This window comes from Mytilus edulis, chromosome 11 (assembly GCF_963676685.1).
Source record: "Mytilus edulis chromosome 11, xbMytEdul2.2, whole genome shotgun sequence".
In the NCBI taxonomy this organism is placed as follows: domain Eukaryota; kingdom Metazoa; phylum Mollusca; class Bivalvia; order Mytilida; family Mytilidae; genus Mytilus; species Mytilus edulis.
The window spans coordinates 68,121,754-68,134,044 of NC_092354.1; the positions used below are offsets into that span (position 1 = coordinate 68,121,754).

The 12,291-nt window shown below is 33.7% G+C and overlaps 1 protein-coding gene across 1 annotated transcript; it reads left to right on the forward strand.

Moving 5' to 3' along the window:
* The first annotated feature begins 497 nt into the window (after positions 1 to 497).
* LOC139496135 (myosin heavy chain, clone 203-like) lies at positions 498 to 12,155 on the forward strand. Its single transcript, XM_071284602.1, has 6 exons — positions 498 to 568; positions 4,844 to 5,046; positions 8,716 to 8,961; positions 9,643 to 9,768; positions 10,381 to 10,791; positions 11,515 to 12,155. Exons 2-6 carry the CDS (start codon positions 5,037 to 5,039, stop codon positions 11,622 to 11,624), a joined length of 903 nt encoding a protein of 300 aa, XP_071140703.1. The 5' UTR covers positions 498 to 568; positions 4,844 to 5,036; the 3' UTR covers positions 11,625 to 12,155.
* The last annotated feature ends 136 nt before the right edge of the window (positions 12,156 to 12,291 follow it).

Sequence of the window (12,291 nt, forward strand, 5' to 3'; positions counted from 1 at the left end):
GTAATAATTTTTTAAACGTTTTGTTTTGTGATATTTAACATTGCCGGTTTTAAATTTTTCATGTATATAAACCCTTGCCTTTCTAAGTTTACCAGGAACTTATAGATATTTATATAACAATGGCTTTCATTTTGTTTTGATTTAGCGCTACTGATGATGGTAATTTAAGAAAATGGCAAGATTTATTAAGTGTTATTTTCATTTTAAAGAACGAATCTTTTACCAACACCTTACCTTAATAATTAAACGTAAAATAGAAACCGTTACTTTTACTATAAAACTAGAAGACAAAGTATGTCAACTTCGTAATGATGAGATAAAAGATAAGGATTTAAATCTATCGTATACATAAATTCTTCTAGAATTTCCCTTATTGATTTCCCTTATAACATTTTACACTTTTTGTCATTATACCGCTAAGTCAGGCCGTGATAGGCAAATTACATATGGTGTTTTGTTATGACCCGTTCAGAGCCCCTTAATTATGATAACTTGTTCTAAATTTAGCACAAGAATAACCCAGACAGGAAATTTCCCTGTTATTATACTGTTCTGTCAGGTGGCCTTGGTAGGCAAATTACTAGTCCTATAACATATGACCTCGGGGGCATTATTCACAATTTCTATTTGCTGTTCTGATATTTTCTTTTTACTATCAATGTGCCACCCGAGGTCATATCTAGTCCTATAACATATGACCTCGGGGGCATTATTCACAATTTCTATTTGCTGTTCTGATATTTTCTTTTTACTATCAATGTGCCACCCGAGGTCATATCGCGATAGGCAAAATTCGCGTAGCAAAAAAAAATTCTCAAATCAGCATGTTTACCTTGTTTTTAAGTGTGTCCAATCATACTAAGAAGCGAAATATCATATAATATTGCTTTAAATCCAACGAAAATGTGTCATAATATAACAATTCAACATTTTTCAACATTCATCAACATCAGGTTCAAACTTTCAAAACGGCTAATACAAAAACGGATTCCTTCGTGAAACGAAACGAAATTTTATTCTTCTGTGTGTAAACCTCCTTTGAACAGGAGCCCATGATAATAAACCCTCACTATAAGATAACGTATAGACATAACAGAAGTTATTTTGTTATATGATAGATTTACATGAAGATTTTCTTTGTATTTAAAATAAAAACTAGATAGAATATAAAAAAAACTGTAAATGATCGGTATGCTCAAAGTTGATTAATATTCAATTAACGGTCTCCCTGTACAGCTGAACTATCTCAGTCATTTTCTTCTAAGTCAGGAATGATTTTATATTTAGTTTACAGTTTGATAACATTGCATTGGCTCAATTGAATAATTTTATAATTATGGTTTATGCTTGGTTTTTAAATAAAAATTGAAGTGAAACACCGATGATAGTATCATTATTTAATGTACAGTCTAGTTTGAACCGACCAACTCCTTGGACGAGCGAAGCAATCTTCATTCACCCATTAGTCGGATTGAAAGTACGTATTGACATTTATTATAAAATTCAGTTTTAACAAGGCAAGTCTCTATGTACAACTCCATGGGTGAGAAAAGAAATCTTCATTCACCTATTAGTTGTAAATGCCACAAGAAACTTTTAACTTAGTTTGTCATCAACACATTCTTGGTTAAGGAAAGTCTGTACATTGCAAAAGCATCTCTTTTGACATGGACCCTTTTTAATGCGCACAGAACAAGATCTACAGGAAGAACAATCACAATGTTCTAAGTCGCATCCACTGCATATATTATTTTCCGACAGACTTGCACCTGTTTTCTTGTCTGAAATAAGTGACAGTACTTGCGTACGGACACACATGCTATCTTTGTTCTGTACGATTATCTCTAGTGGTATTTTTCAAAGACATGTGGTTAACATGTCGTAAATGAGACTTAGCTCTTGTCGGCCATCTCTCGCACAACGGCCTGCCTCTTGCCACTAAAAGAGTACAGATTTAGGGCATCCAATATGTACTAACAAGTCTACGTCCCGTATGTTTAGACCCATACCAAAAATAACTATAGCAATCACACATCGGGTCCTTCTTTCTTTCAGTTTGAAATTCTTTTAAAATTCTATCTTTTGAGTCTTGGTGTGTACTTTTATGGAATATTTCTATGAATGTATTATATGGGTTATATGCCTTTACTCCAAGACAGAGCAAAAAAAAATATATTTAATTTGAATTTTTCATTTGGTGGCTAGAAGTAGGAGCACCAAATTTGTAGAAGATATAAAAAAGAAGATGTGGTATTATGCCAATGAGACAACTATCCACAAAAGACCAAAATGACACAAACATTAAAAATTATAGGTAACCGTACGGCCTTTAACAATGAGCAAAGCCCATACCGCATAGTCAGCTATAAAAGGCCCCGATAAGACACTGTTAAACAATTCAGACGAGAAAACCAACTGCCTCATTTATGTAAAAAAAAAAAATTAACGAAATACAAATATGTAACACATAAACAAACGACAACCACAGAATTACAGGCTCCTCACTTGTGACATGCACATTCATAAATAATGTGGCGTGGTTAAACATGTAAGCGGGATCCCAACCCTCTCCCTAACCTGGGACAGTGGTATAACAGTACAACATAAGAACGAACTATAAAAATCAGTTGAAAAAGGCTTAACTCATCAGATAGACAAAAAATAAAAGTGGACGTGGTCGGGTATTTATACATCCCGACACAAAAAGACACAATGAACAGATCTCAGAGTACTCGCAGTTATCTGACAGCTAGTTCAAAGCCACTAACAACTGATAAAATAATCATGCATCTAAGACTAAACCATCAATCCGTACACATCCAACATCCTATGGATTTAGTGTAAAGACGTCATAAACAGTCAGAGAAAAAAACATGACCTTGTGCAAACTTGTAGGTCGTATTGCAAGTTGTGAGTTGGAAAAGCCGGAGGTAATGGTTTGGCTTGATAAGGAGGGACGAAATATACTTAAGGGACAGTCAAACTTATTAATCGAAAATAAACTGACAACGCCATGGCTAAAAATGAAAAAGACAAACACACAAACAACAGTACACATGACACATTATAAAAAACTAAAGAATAAGCAACACAAACCCCACCAAAACCTAGGGGTGATCTCAGGTGCTTCGGAAGGGTAAGCATATCCTGTTCCACATGTGGCATCCGTCTTGTTGCTTATGTGATAACAAATCCTGTTAATAGTCAAATTCGGTAGGTCACATCATTAAAGGGAAGGAGATTGTAGCTACGACGTAAGGAACATATCCGATATCATTTGTGTAACAGTCTAGAATGTGGCTACTTAGAAATGGAAAGTTCACAATTTGAAAGCAGAAATCATCTCTTTTGTCGTAAAGTTTTGTTTTCAACCGACCCTCATTGTCAATTTCTCGATCTATGTAAATCAAGATATGAGGCCTACTTAATTGTGTTTGTTGTATCCTTTATCTCCAGTTCGGTGGGATAGATGCGTTAAACATAGTCACCAAATATTGAATTATTTAGTGAAAGAACATCATTTATATAGCGGAAAGTATAGTTAAAGGATATTGCTAACTTCTTATCTTTCTTTCTAAGAAGTTCCAGTATGAAGTCAGCCTCATAATAATAAAGAACCAAGTCGGCAAGAAGAGGGGCACAATTTGTTCACATTGGAATACCGATCTGTTGAAAAACACGTCCTCCGAACGTAACAAATATGTTATCAATTAAGAAATCAAGCATCTTGTCGATAATGTCAGTATCAGAGAATTTTTTGTTTGAATCAGAGTGGTCCTTTACAAAGTAGGATTTATCCCTCCCTAAGACAAGATACTTTTATCTACGTTGGCCATTCTTTTTTATGAAACAAAGCAATACCAACTCTTTCAATTTGGAACTTGCGAGTTCACTAAAAAGGTGAGCTCACCGATATTTTTCGATCAATTCGTCTGAAACTAAAGATGGCGTAAATTAATAGTATCTTTAAAGGCAAAAATATTAGAGGTTATTTTTTTTTTTATCGTGTCCGATCTTTTCTACCAGACACTGGAATGAATATCAAGGACATGCTATTCAATTAACGTTTGCATAAGGTATACGTAATAATTATAAAGACGCAAGAAAAACATTTTTATTTTTATTTTTCAACGTTTCCCTTTATCAAGGTTCTGAAACAAAATTCTGGAAAGGGGGGAGTGGGGTAGGGATTTTGATTTTATTAAAACACAATGGTTCTCTTAGAGAAAATGTGGGAGTTTTTGCGATTGAGATTTAAAAAAAACTTCAGTCACAATGCATGATTGATCATGTGGTGTGACACTGAAATTAACTCCCTTCTTTCAAGGATAGATTATCGTTTCATAAAACGCTAATAAGAATTTCCTTTTTGCCTTTTTGAAACAAACTGTATCCTATTCTGTATCTAAAAGCTATAAACTACGTTTAAACAACATTGAAACCGATCGACGTTAAACAATGCCACAAGTTCGTTTTTTTTTATTTGGATTTTATATTTCGAAAATTAATCAAATCTGGGCGCCATATTTAAACTGGTGTTATTGAGCTCCGACTCGAGAATAAAATTTTCTTAAAGTGATGGATTAACTATTTCTTTAGCACAAGTAAGTAATTTTTTTAATAGTTTTCATGCTCAAGTTATTTAAAATGATATTTGTGCCGTTAAATATTGGACCTAGAAAGAAGATTGAAGCAATTTTGTTCCGACCTGAAATCATGTCGGAAAGTGCTAAAGGAATTTGACGTATCTCGATATGACTTCGCATTCAAAAAAAATAAAAAATGAAAATATCAGTATAAAAACGTTTAAAATTGAATAAGAATGCGAAGTCATATGTTATAGGACTAGGCAAATTACATACTATGGTGTTTTGTTATGGCCTGTTCAGAGCCCCATAATTATGATTACGCGTGTTCTAAATTTAGCACAAGAATAACCCAGACAGGAAATTTCCACATCATCTATTTTTACTTACACTTATTCTACAGTGTTTGTTATAAACGTATTTAATTTCAGTCTACTACAGACAATCAAGATGTATACAGGTAAGTTAGAAATAAGAATATTTACGAACAAATGATTTAAGGAATACCCACATTAGACATGTGATCTAATTCTTGGTGATTAAAAAGTAATAATATATATAATTGATATATATCCAAGAAAAATGGCGGAATTTTTAGTCGCAGATTCTTACGTAGATCTAATATAAGATAATATGTAAGATAAACACTGAAAAAAATAAACAATGAATAAGTGTGTATATATTATAATGTTATAATATATATGTGTGGTATTAGATAACACGACTGCACCTTATCCAAGTTATTGTTCTCTTTAATTGTTACTTTTTACGCAAGTTATCGGTGTAAAACTTACTAAGGCTAGACGTGTATAGCATGTATAGAGAAGGATTAACATCTAAGGGGCCTCTGTTTGGATAGGCGGGATGTTGAAATACATAGACACGTCGGGTCGGAATGGAGTGTGTTAAATCAGGAATAGACATACCGTTCCCATGTTAAATATGAGGTGCAGGGTGGGACACGTTCATATACGTTTTACATGTTTTAAAAAACTCTCTGCAACTGATAAATCTGTCGATGGCATATTAGTATATATATCGTATTAAAATGATAGTTGATGTTTTTTTCTTAAATGATAATAACTGCTTTGTATAATGCAGTATAGATTAATCTAATGGTTGTTCTTTTCTAATATTCGCTAGGGAGCTACCATTTCATTTTTATGGGGGGGGCTAGGATGAAATTTGAAAAAAATAGGCAGGACAGGAATTTTGAGTAAAAAAAAAGGCAGGATGAGACACTTGCAAAAAAAAAAGTCAGGATGACAATTTAGGTAAAAAAAAGTCAGGATAAACTAAAAAAAAAAAGGCAGGACCGAATAGAGTGAAAAATAAAAAGGCAGGACAGAGATTACAACTAAAAAAAAATGCAGGACAAAATTTTTCATCCTAGCCCCTCCCCCCCCCCCCCTCCCCCATAAAAATCAAATGGTAGCTCCCCTAGGATGTAAAAGAAAAAAAAATAATTGAGGTTAACGCTTTTATATAATATTGTTTGATCTTAGATGCTTCACTCATACATTTGTTCTAACCGTGAGAAAATAATTAATCTATTGAACTGACTACACAATTCAACAGTGTATACAAACAATCATGTCTGTAAAAATAACTTTTACTTTCATTTTCGCTATTGGATTTCACAGAATATGTGTTCTAAAAGTTCAATTCAATTGACTATTGATTGATTCTACTTCATGACAATGTTTATGTTGTTGACATTACCCAGATCTCCTTCTCTTAGGGACGACATCAAAAGATCGATGTAGGATAAAAAAAACTTAAATCAAATAGTTTGGAGGTGTGTGTGTGTGTGTTGGGGGGGGGGGGGGGGGGGTCAACACTGCTGCAAGTTTTGTTAATTTAAAATCGATTTTACATATATCCCTATTGGTCAATCAATTTTTCCCAAATTAAGTTAAGAGGGGGGGGGGGGGGGGGGGGGGGGTTAGTGAAAAAACTATGTGAATTAAGTTTTTTTTATCCTTCATTGAACTTTTGATGTCGTCCCTAAAATATCACTGCATTTAACTGTAATGAAATGAAGTATGAACATATTGTTACTAGATTCCCTAAATGGCTTTTAATTAACTCATCATAGATACCAGGATAAAAAAATTATAATTACACCAGACGCGGGGCGTATGACATTTGCGCCGATTTTGAAAATATTCATTCTTTCATTTGCGCCGATTTCATTTTTTCATTTGCGCCGATTTTATATTTGCTCCTAATTAGATTTACAGGTACGTTAATACTTGTACATGTACTATACTATATAATACCATTGGTAAAACCGGTTATAAATGTTGTTCAGTTATGTTCATTTTGATTCATATTGTTCTGGAACTTCGTTGTAACACGATGGACATATCATGCATATTGCACACTGAAACGAGCCAAAGAGGGCCATACATATTGGAAGGTTAGTGTCCTAAAACATAACAACATATCCTACAAATGTAGCATAAAATCGTGTAAAGCCAGAGTCACCACGGATTCTGTCGTCAAAACACAGAACGAGCATAATCATGTGGCAGATGTCCGAAAGACAGAGGCTAAAGAACTATGGGTACGGTCAAGGAAAAAGTCTGGAGATGTATCTTGTAGGCCTTCTTCCACCTCCCCATGGCGAGCAGGGGACAACAGTTATATACATGTTATGATTGACAATTCATTAAATTTGTACAAGTGGCGAACGGGAGAGGTCTATAATGATAAATGAAAAATAACATGACTTGGATGGAGAGTTCTCTCATTGGCACTCATACCACATCTTATATCTATTCACCTGTAATTTACCTGTAAAAAAATCGGCGCAAATGAAATAAAAATCGGCGCAAATGAAAGAAAAAATCGGCGCAAATGAAATGCATATCGGCGCTAATGCAAAACGCCGCAGACGCGCGTTTCGTCTCAAAAAGACTCATCAGTGACGCTCGAATCAAAAAATGTTTAAAGGGTCAAATAAAGTACGAAGTTGAAGAGCATTGAGGACCAAAAATTCCTAAATGTTTTGCCAAATACAGCTAAGGTAATCTATTCTTGAGGTAGAAAAACCTTAGTTTTTCAAAAATTCAAAGTTTTGTTAACAGTTAATTATTTATAATTATGAACATATCAATGATAACAACTTATAAAAGAACATGATATGTGTATATGTTAAAGGTTCTGTCGATGGCCAATACGCAAGACCGCTACCAACTTTACATATACCACCTAGCGTCACTTCAAATTTTCTTGCTGAACCTATCTGAGTTAGTGTGTAAAAAAAAAACCACGATAGGGATGAATATACATTTTGTTTTTGTCAAAAGATTTTAAGCATAACAATTATTGTTTAATTTGAAATTTTTAGAACGTTTCATTTTAACGGTACATAGCCAAAAGAGATACAGATAAAACGTGCTAAATATAAAAAAGAAGATGCGATATAATTTCCAATGAGACAACTCTTCTCAATAGACCAAATGACACAGAAATTAACAACTATAGGTCACCGTACAGCCTTCAACAATGAACAAAGCCAATACCAAAAAGTCAGCTATAAAAGGCCCCTAAATGACAAATGTAAAACAATTCAAACGAGAAAACTACTGGCCTAATTTTAGCAAAACAAATATGTATAACACATCAACAAAACGGCAACATCTGAATAACACAATGACTTGGGACAGCCAAATACATACAGAATGTGGCGGGTTTAAACATGTTAGCGTAATTATAACCCTCAAACTCACCTAGGACAGTGGTGTAACATGCCAATATAAATACGAACTACAAAAATCAGTTGAAAAAGGCTAAACTCATCAGAGGGATACACAAACAAATAATACACAGAGTTGACGTGGCCGGGTACTTGTATATCCCAGCACCAAAATCACTTTACGTACAGATCTGAGAGTTCTCGTAGTTGCAGTCACCTAGTTCAAAGCCACTCACAACTGATTATAGAAAATCATAAATCTGTTACGTAAGTCTGTGCCAAACTGTTCCAGGGTTTGTCTGACCGAAAGGAAATTTGATGTTTTTGTATATAATTAACTAAAAAACTACATTGCTCTCTGACCGAATGAATTTTGCATATATTTTCTTTGGGGCAATGTTTTAATTCTCAAAATTGACATTTTAGACAAAGACGACCATGAGTATCCAGATCGCTCTGAAAAGTTACTTAATGAGAAGAGAAGAGAATGTGTTGTTGACATGAAGTCCAATGGCGGCAAACAGACGAAAAATCCACAGGGACAAATATGTACATGTGTTTGGATTAAAAAATGGAAGTGGAAAGTTTTTTTCGGTATCATAGCCGTGTGTAGTATCGTCTCCGTTGCATTGTCATTATACAAAATGGCGAATTTGTCCCTTGATGAGAAAGGTACGTCAGAAAAAAATAGTTCTCTTTTTACCAATTCTATGTTCAATGTATTGATTTTTAGGTTTAAGCATAGAGCTGCTAAAGTGTGTTAGAAAATGTAACGGTTCAAACAAAATCTACAAAAATAGACCAACGTTTATCTTTAATTAGATATTTGAGTGTATCAAAATTAATTCTTATAAATGTACATGTATATGGGGCACTTGCGTGAGGTATACGTAAATTACTATCCGATGCAGCTCAATTATGTCAATCTGAAAGTCATTCCTCATCTATATGAGTGTTTAATAAATTCTACAAAGACCTCCTCCCCCTCCGCCAAATTGTAGGGGTTAAACTAACTTTTTTGCTCAATTGTTAGATAAAATATGACCAAATATTTGGAGGAGGAAAAGAGCCCGGTGTACATGGTGTATATGTGATTGACTGGTTGATTTTTAACGCAACTTTGAACACTATTGTTCTACTTTTTGGCGGTCAGTTTTTATTGATGTAGCCGGAGTAAAATTTAAAAAAGGGCATTGTAAATAGGATGATTTTCGATAGCTTTATTGTTTTTTTTAATAATATTTTGATTTCAATATGATAGAATGATGTAGTTATTTTGAAATGATTTTCTGTGGTCAAACTCTTAATAATTTGTATATGGTAAAATATGTTACTCACTCTGTTTATTTTCAGAGATATCCAGTATGAAAAAAGACATATTAGATATGAAACAACAGAGGAAAAAATTTGAAAATGACATTAGATTATTGTATGCTGGGCATTACGACCAAAATGACAACTTGGACACATTAGAAACAGGTACGTTACATATCTGGAGTGTTTAGGAAGCAACCATTTAACTTCAAGCGGAGGGGGTGAGGTTTATGTTTTATGTTTCTGTCAGAAATTTAATTACTTTAGTTTCACTTTCATTATCGGATTTATATTTAAATATGTTTTCGGAAAATTCAAGAAATTGACAATTGATTATTTATCTCGTTGACCTTAAACAATCGACGGCTTTTAAATACCTAAAGGTATGCTTTTGAGACAAAAAAAGACAAACCATAAACCATTATTTGATATTTTTAATATCGGTGCCTTTTGCATCCGACTATACGATATGGTATTTTCTCATAGTTAAAGGCTGTACGGTTGCCTGATTATCTGTTTTTCTATTGAACCTCGGTGGTTCTCTCCGGGCACTCCGGCCTCCTCCACCTATGAAAAAATACCGTCACGAAAAAAGCACAAGTGTTGAAAGTGCCAAAAAATACCAACCAATCAATCAACTCGGAGGTTGCGAGTTCGAACCTTCTTATTTTTTGGCTTTGGAACTAAGGTTTGGAAATATAATGGAATCGACTGGTTGATAGCTGTTTGAATACTATCCTGTAAAAAGACGTTACATGTATATATTTTTTTCTTCAGTTCTTCAGAATATAACTGCGACCTTTAACGAACGCATCAACAATCTAACAACTGAGCTTAACACATTAAATACAGAATATGAACGTCAAGTTAAACTCCAGGAGGACATGCAAAAACAGATCGATGCAATGGGGACGGAAAACAGAAAGAAGTTTGAAGAATTCAACCAAAAGATGATCGTTATGAAGCAAAACTTAAATGATATGACTGCATCCCAAGAAGTTCTGAAAAATGATCTAAGAGACGCTCAAAATAGTTCACGTAGGGAAACCCAAAACGCAGTGGATAGGATACGGAATGATTTCAGAGCAGCACAACACAAGTTAGAATCTGACTATAGAGAAACTCGAAACTCACAGAATGAACTTAAAGCAAGCCAGCAATCTCTACGCAGTATGTTACTTGGGAAACGTAAGTTAAATTATTAAAAAACACAATCTTGTTATGGAACGACCATTTAACTTTAAAAAAAAGGGGGGATGGGTATGTTTTTTTTCTAAAAAATATTCTGATCACCAATTTGATGTAAAAAAAATAATCTAGTCAAGCTTAAAAAAATCGCTTGAATGCAAACAAACCACAATTGATATGACGAAGCACAAAAATCTTTACATTGTCCGAGAGATTCGAAGTTACTAGAAGTCAACTGTTTTATATGAATCATATTGACTTCCGCTTTCAGGGCAATAGATTCCATGGGTTTGAGTGGTAAAAAACGAGTGTTGCCAGAACATTTTCCAATATTATATAAAGTGTGATACTTCAAAATCAGAAACTTAAAACAATTGTTCGGTAAACCATTCTGTCGCACTTAAGACTAAATAGCAATTGCAAAGATATGTGGTGTGATTGCTCCTCATCATAGACCAAATGACTAACATGTAAACAACTGTAGGCCCTCGTAAGGACTTACACGGTGAGCAAAACGCATACCGAATAGTCCGCTATTAGACACGTGACGAAATATGAGATAATACAACTGTCAATCATAAGGGTACAAACATTTGACAGCGGTTTGTCTACAATATAAGTCGGATAAGGTCTTCCAGTTTAACTGAAATCACTCACAATTATGAAAGTTGTAATGATTCATAAAAATAATCTGACATTATTATATTTCATTTAATTGTTTAGTTTCAGATCTGAAGAGGCATGTCCAGTCCAAACCAAATGCCGGTCCGATTACTCGAAGCTCTGTTGGACTCATTTTTGTTTTACTGTTCTCCATCCGTTTATTTTTGTGATTGGTTCTTAATTCACCGGGCAATTTCGAAATGAGACTCCTGATGAATGTGTCAGCACCCTGTGTAACGACGGAGCTGTCGAAGATGAAAAACATGTCTTACTATACTGTAAAGCTTACAATAATTTGAGTCACATGCTATTTGAATTAGTGAACATTGACATTAAGTACGTTAACGATAGTACATTTGCAAATTTGATGACATTACATGAAAATCAAAGACAAAGACAAACAACCCAATAATTGAATTTATTTTTCTGTAAAAGAAATGAACTTCTTTACGAGTAACAGTTTCACATTAATTTTTAATTTTGCCTACTGAAAATATAAACATTAAGTTTTAACTTTAAAGTGACTTATAGGTCCAACGGGCCAGGTGTAATTTAACATAATCAGTGTAATAAAAATATGTAATATTATTTAATTTTATGTACACATGTCACTATAATAACGATCCTCTACACACTATTCACAACGAAATAGCCTATGTGATATTTTGTACTTGCAATAAAGCCAATATTTTTATTTTTAACACGACTTTATAATCTTAATTCAAAAAAAAAATATTACTTATTCAAATCAAATAAAAAAGAAGATATCGTATGATTGCCAATGAGACAGTTCTTCAAAAGAGACATAATAACACAGAAATTAACAACTACTATATG

Excerpts from the sequence above, each read along its gene's own strand:
- LOC139496135 (XM_071284602.1), top strand. Across the intron at positions 8,962-9,642 it reads TTTGTCCCTTGATGAGAAAG|AGATATCCAGTATGAAAAAA; the intron begins GTACGTCAGAAA and ends GTTTATTTTCAG. Across the intron at positions 10,792-11,514 it reads CAGTATGTTACTTGGGAAAC|TTTCAGATCTGAAGAGGCAT; the intron begins GTAAGTTAAATT and ends TTAATTGTTTAG.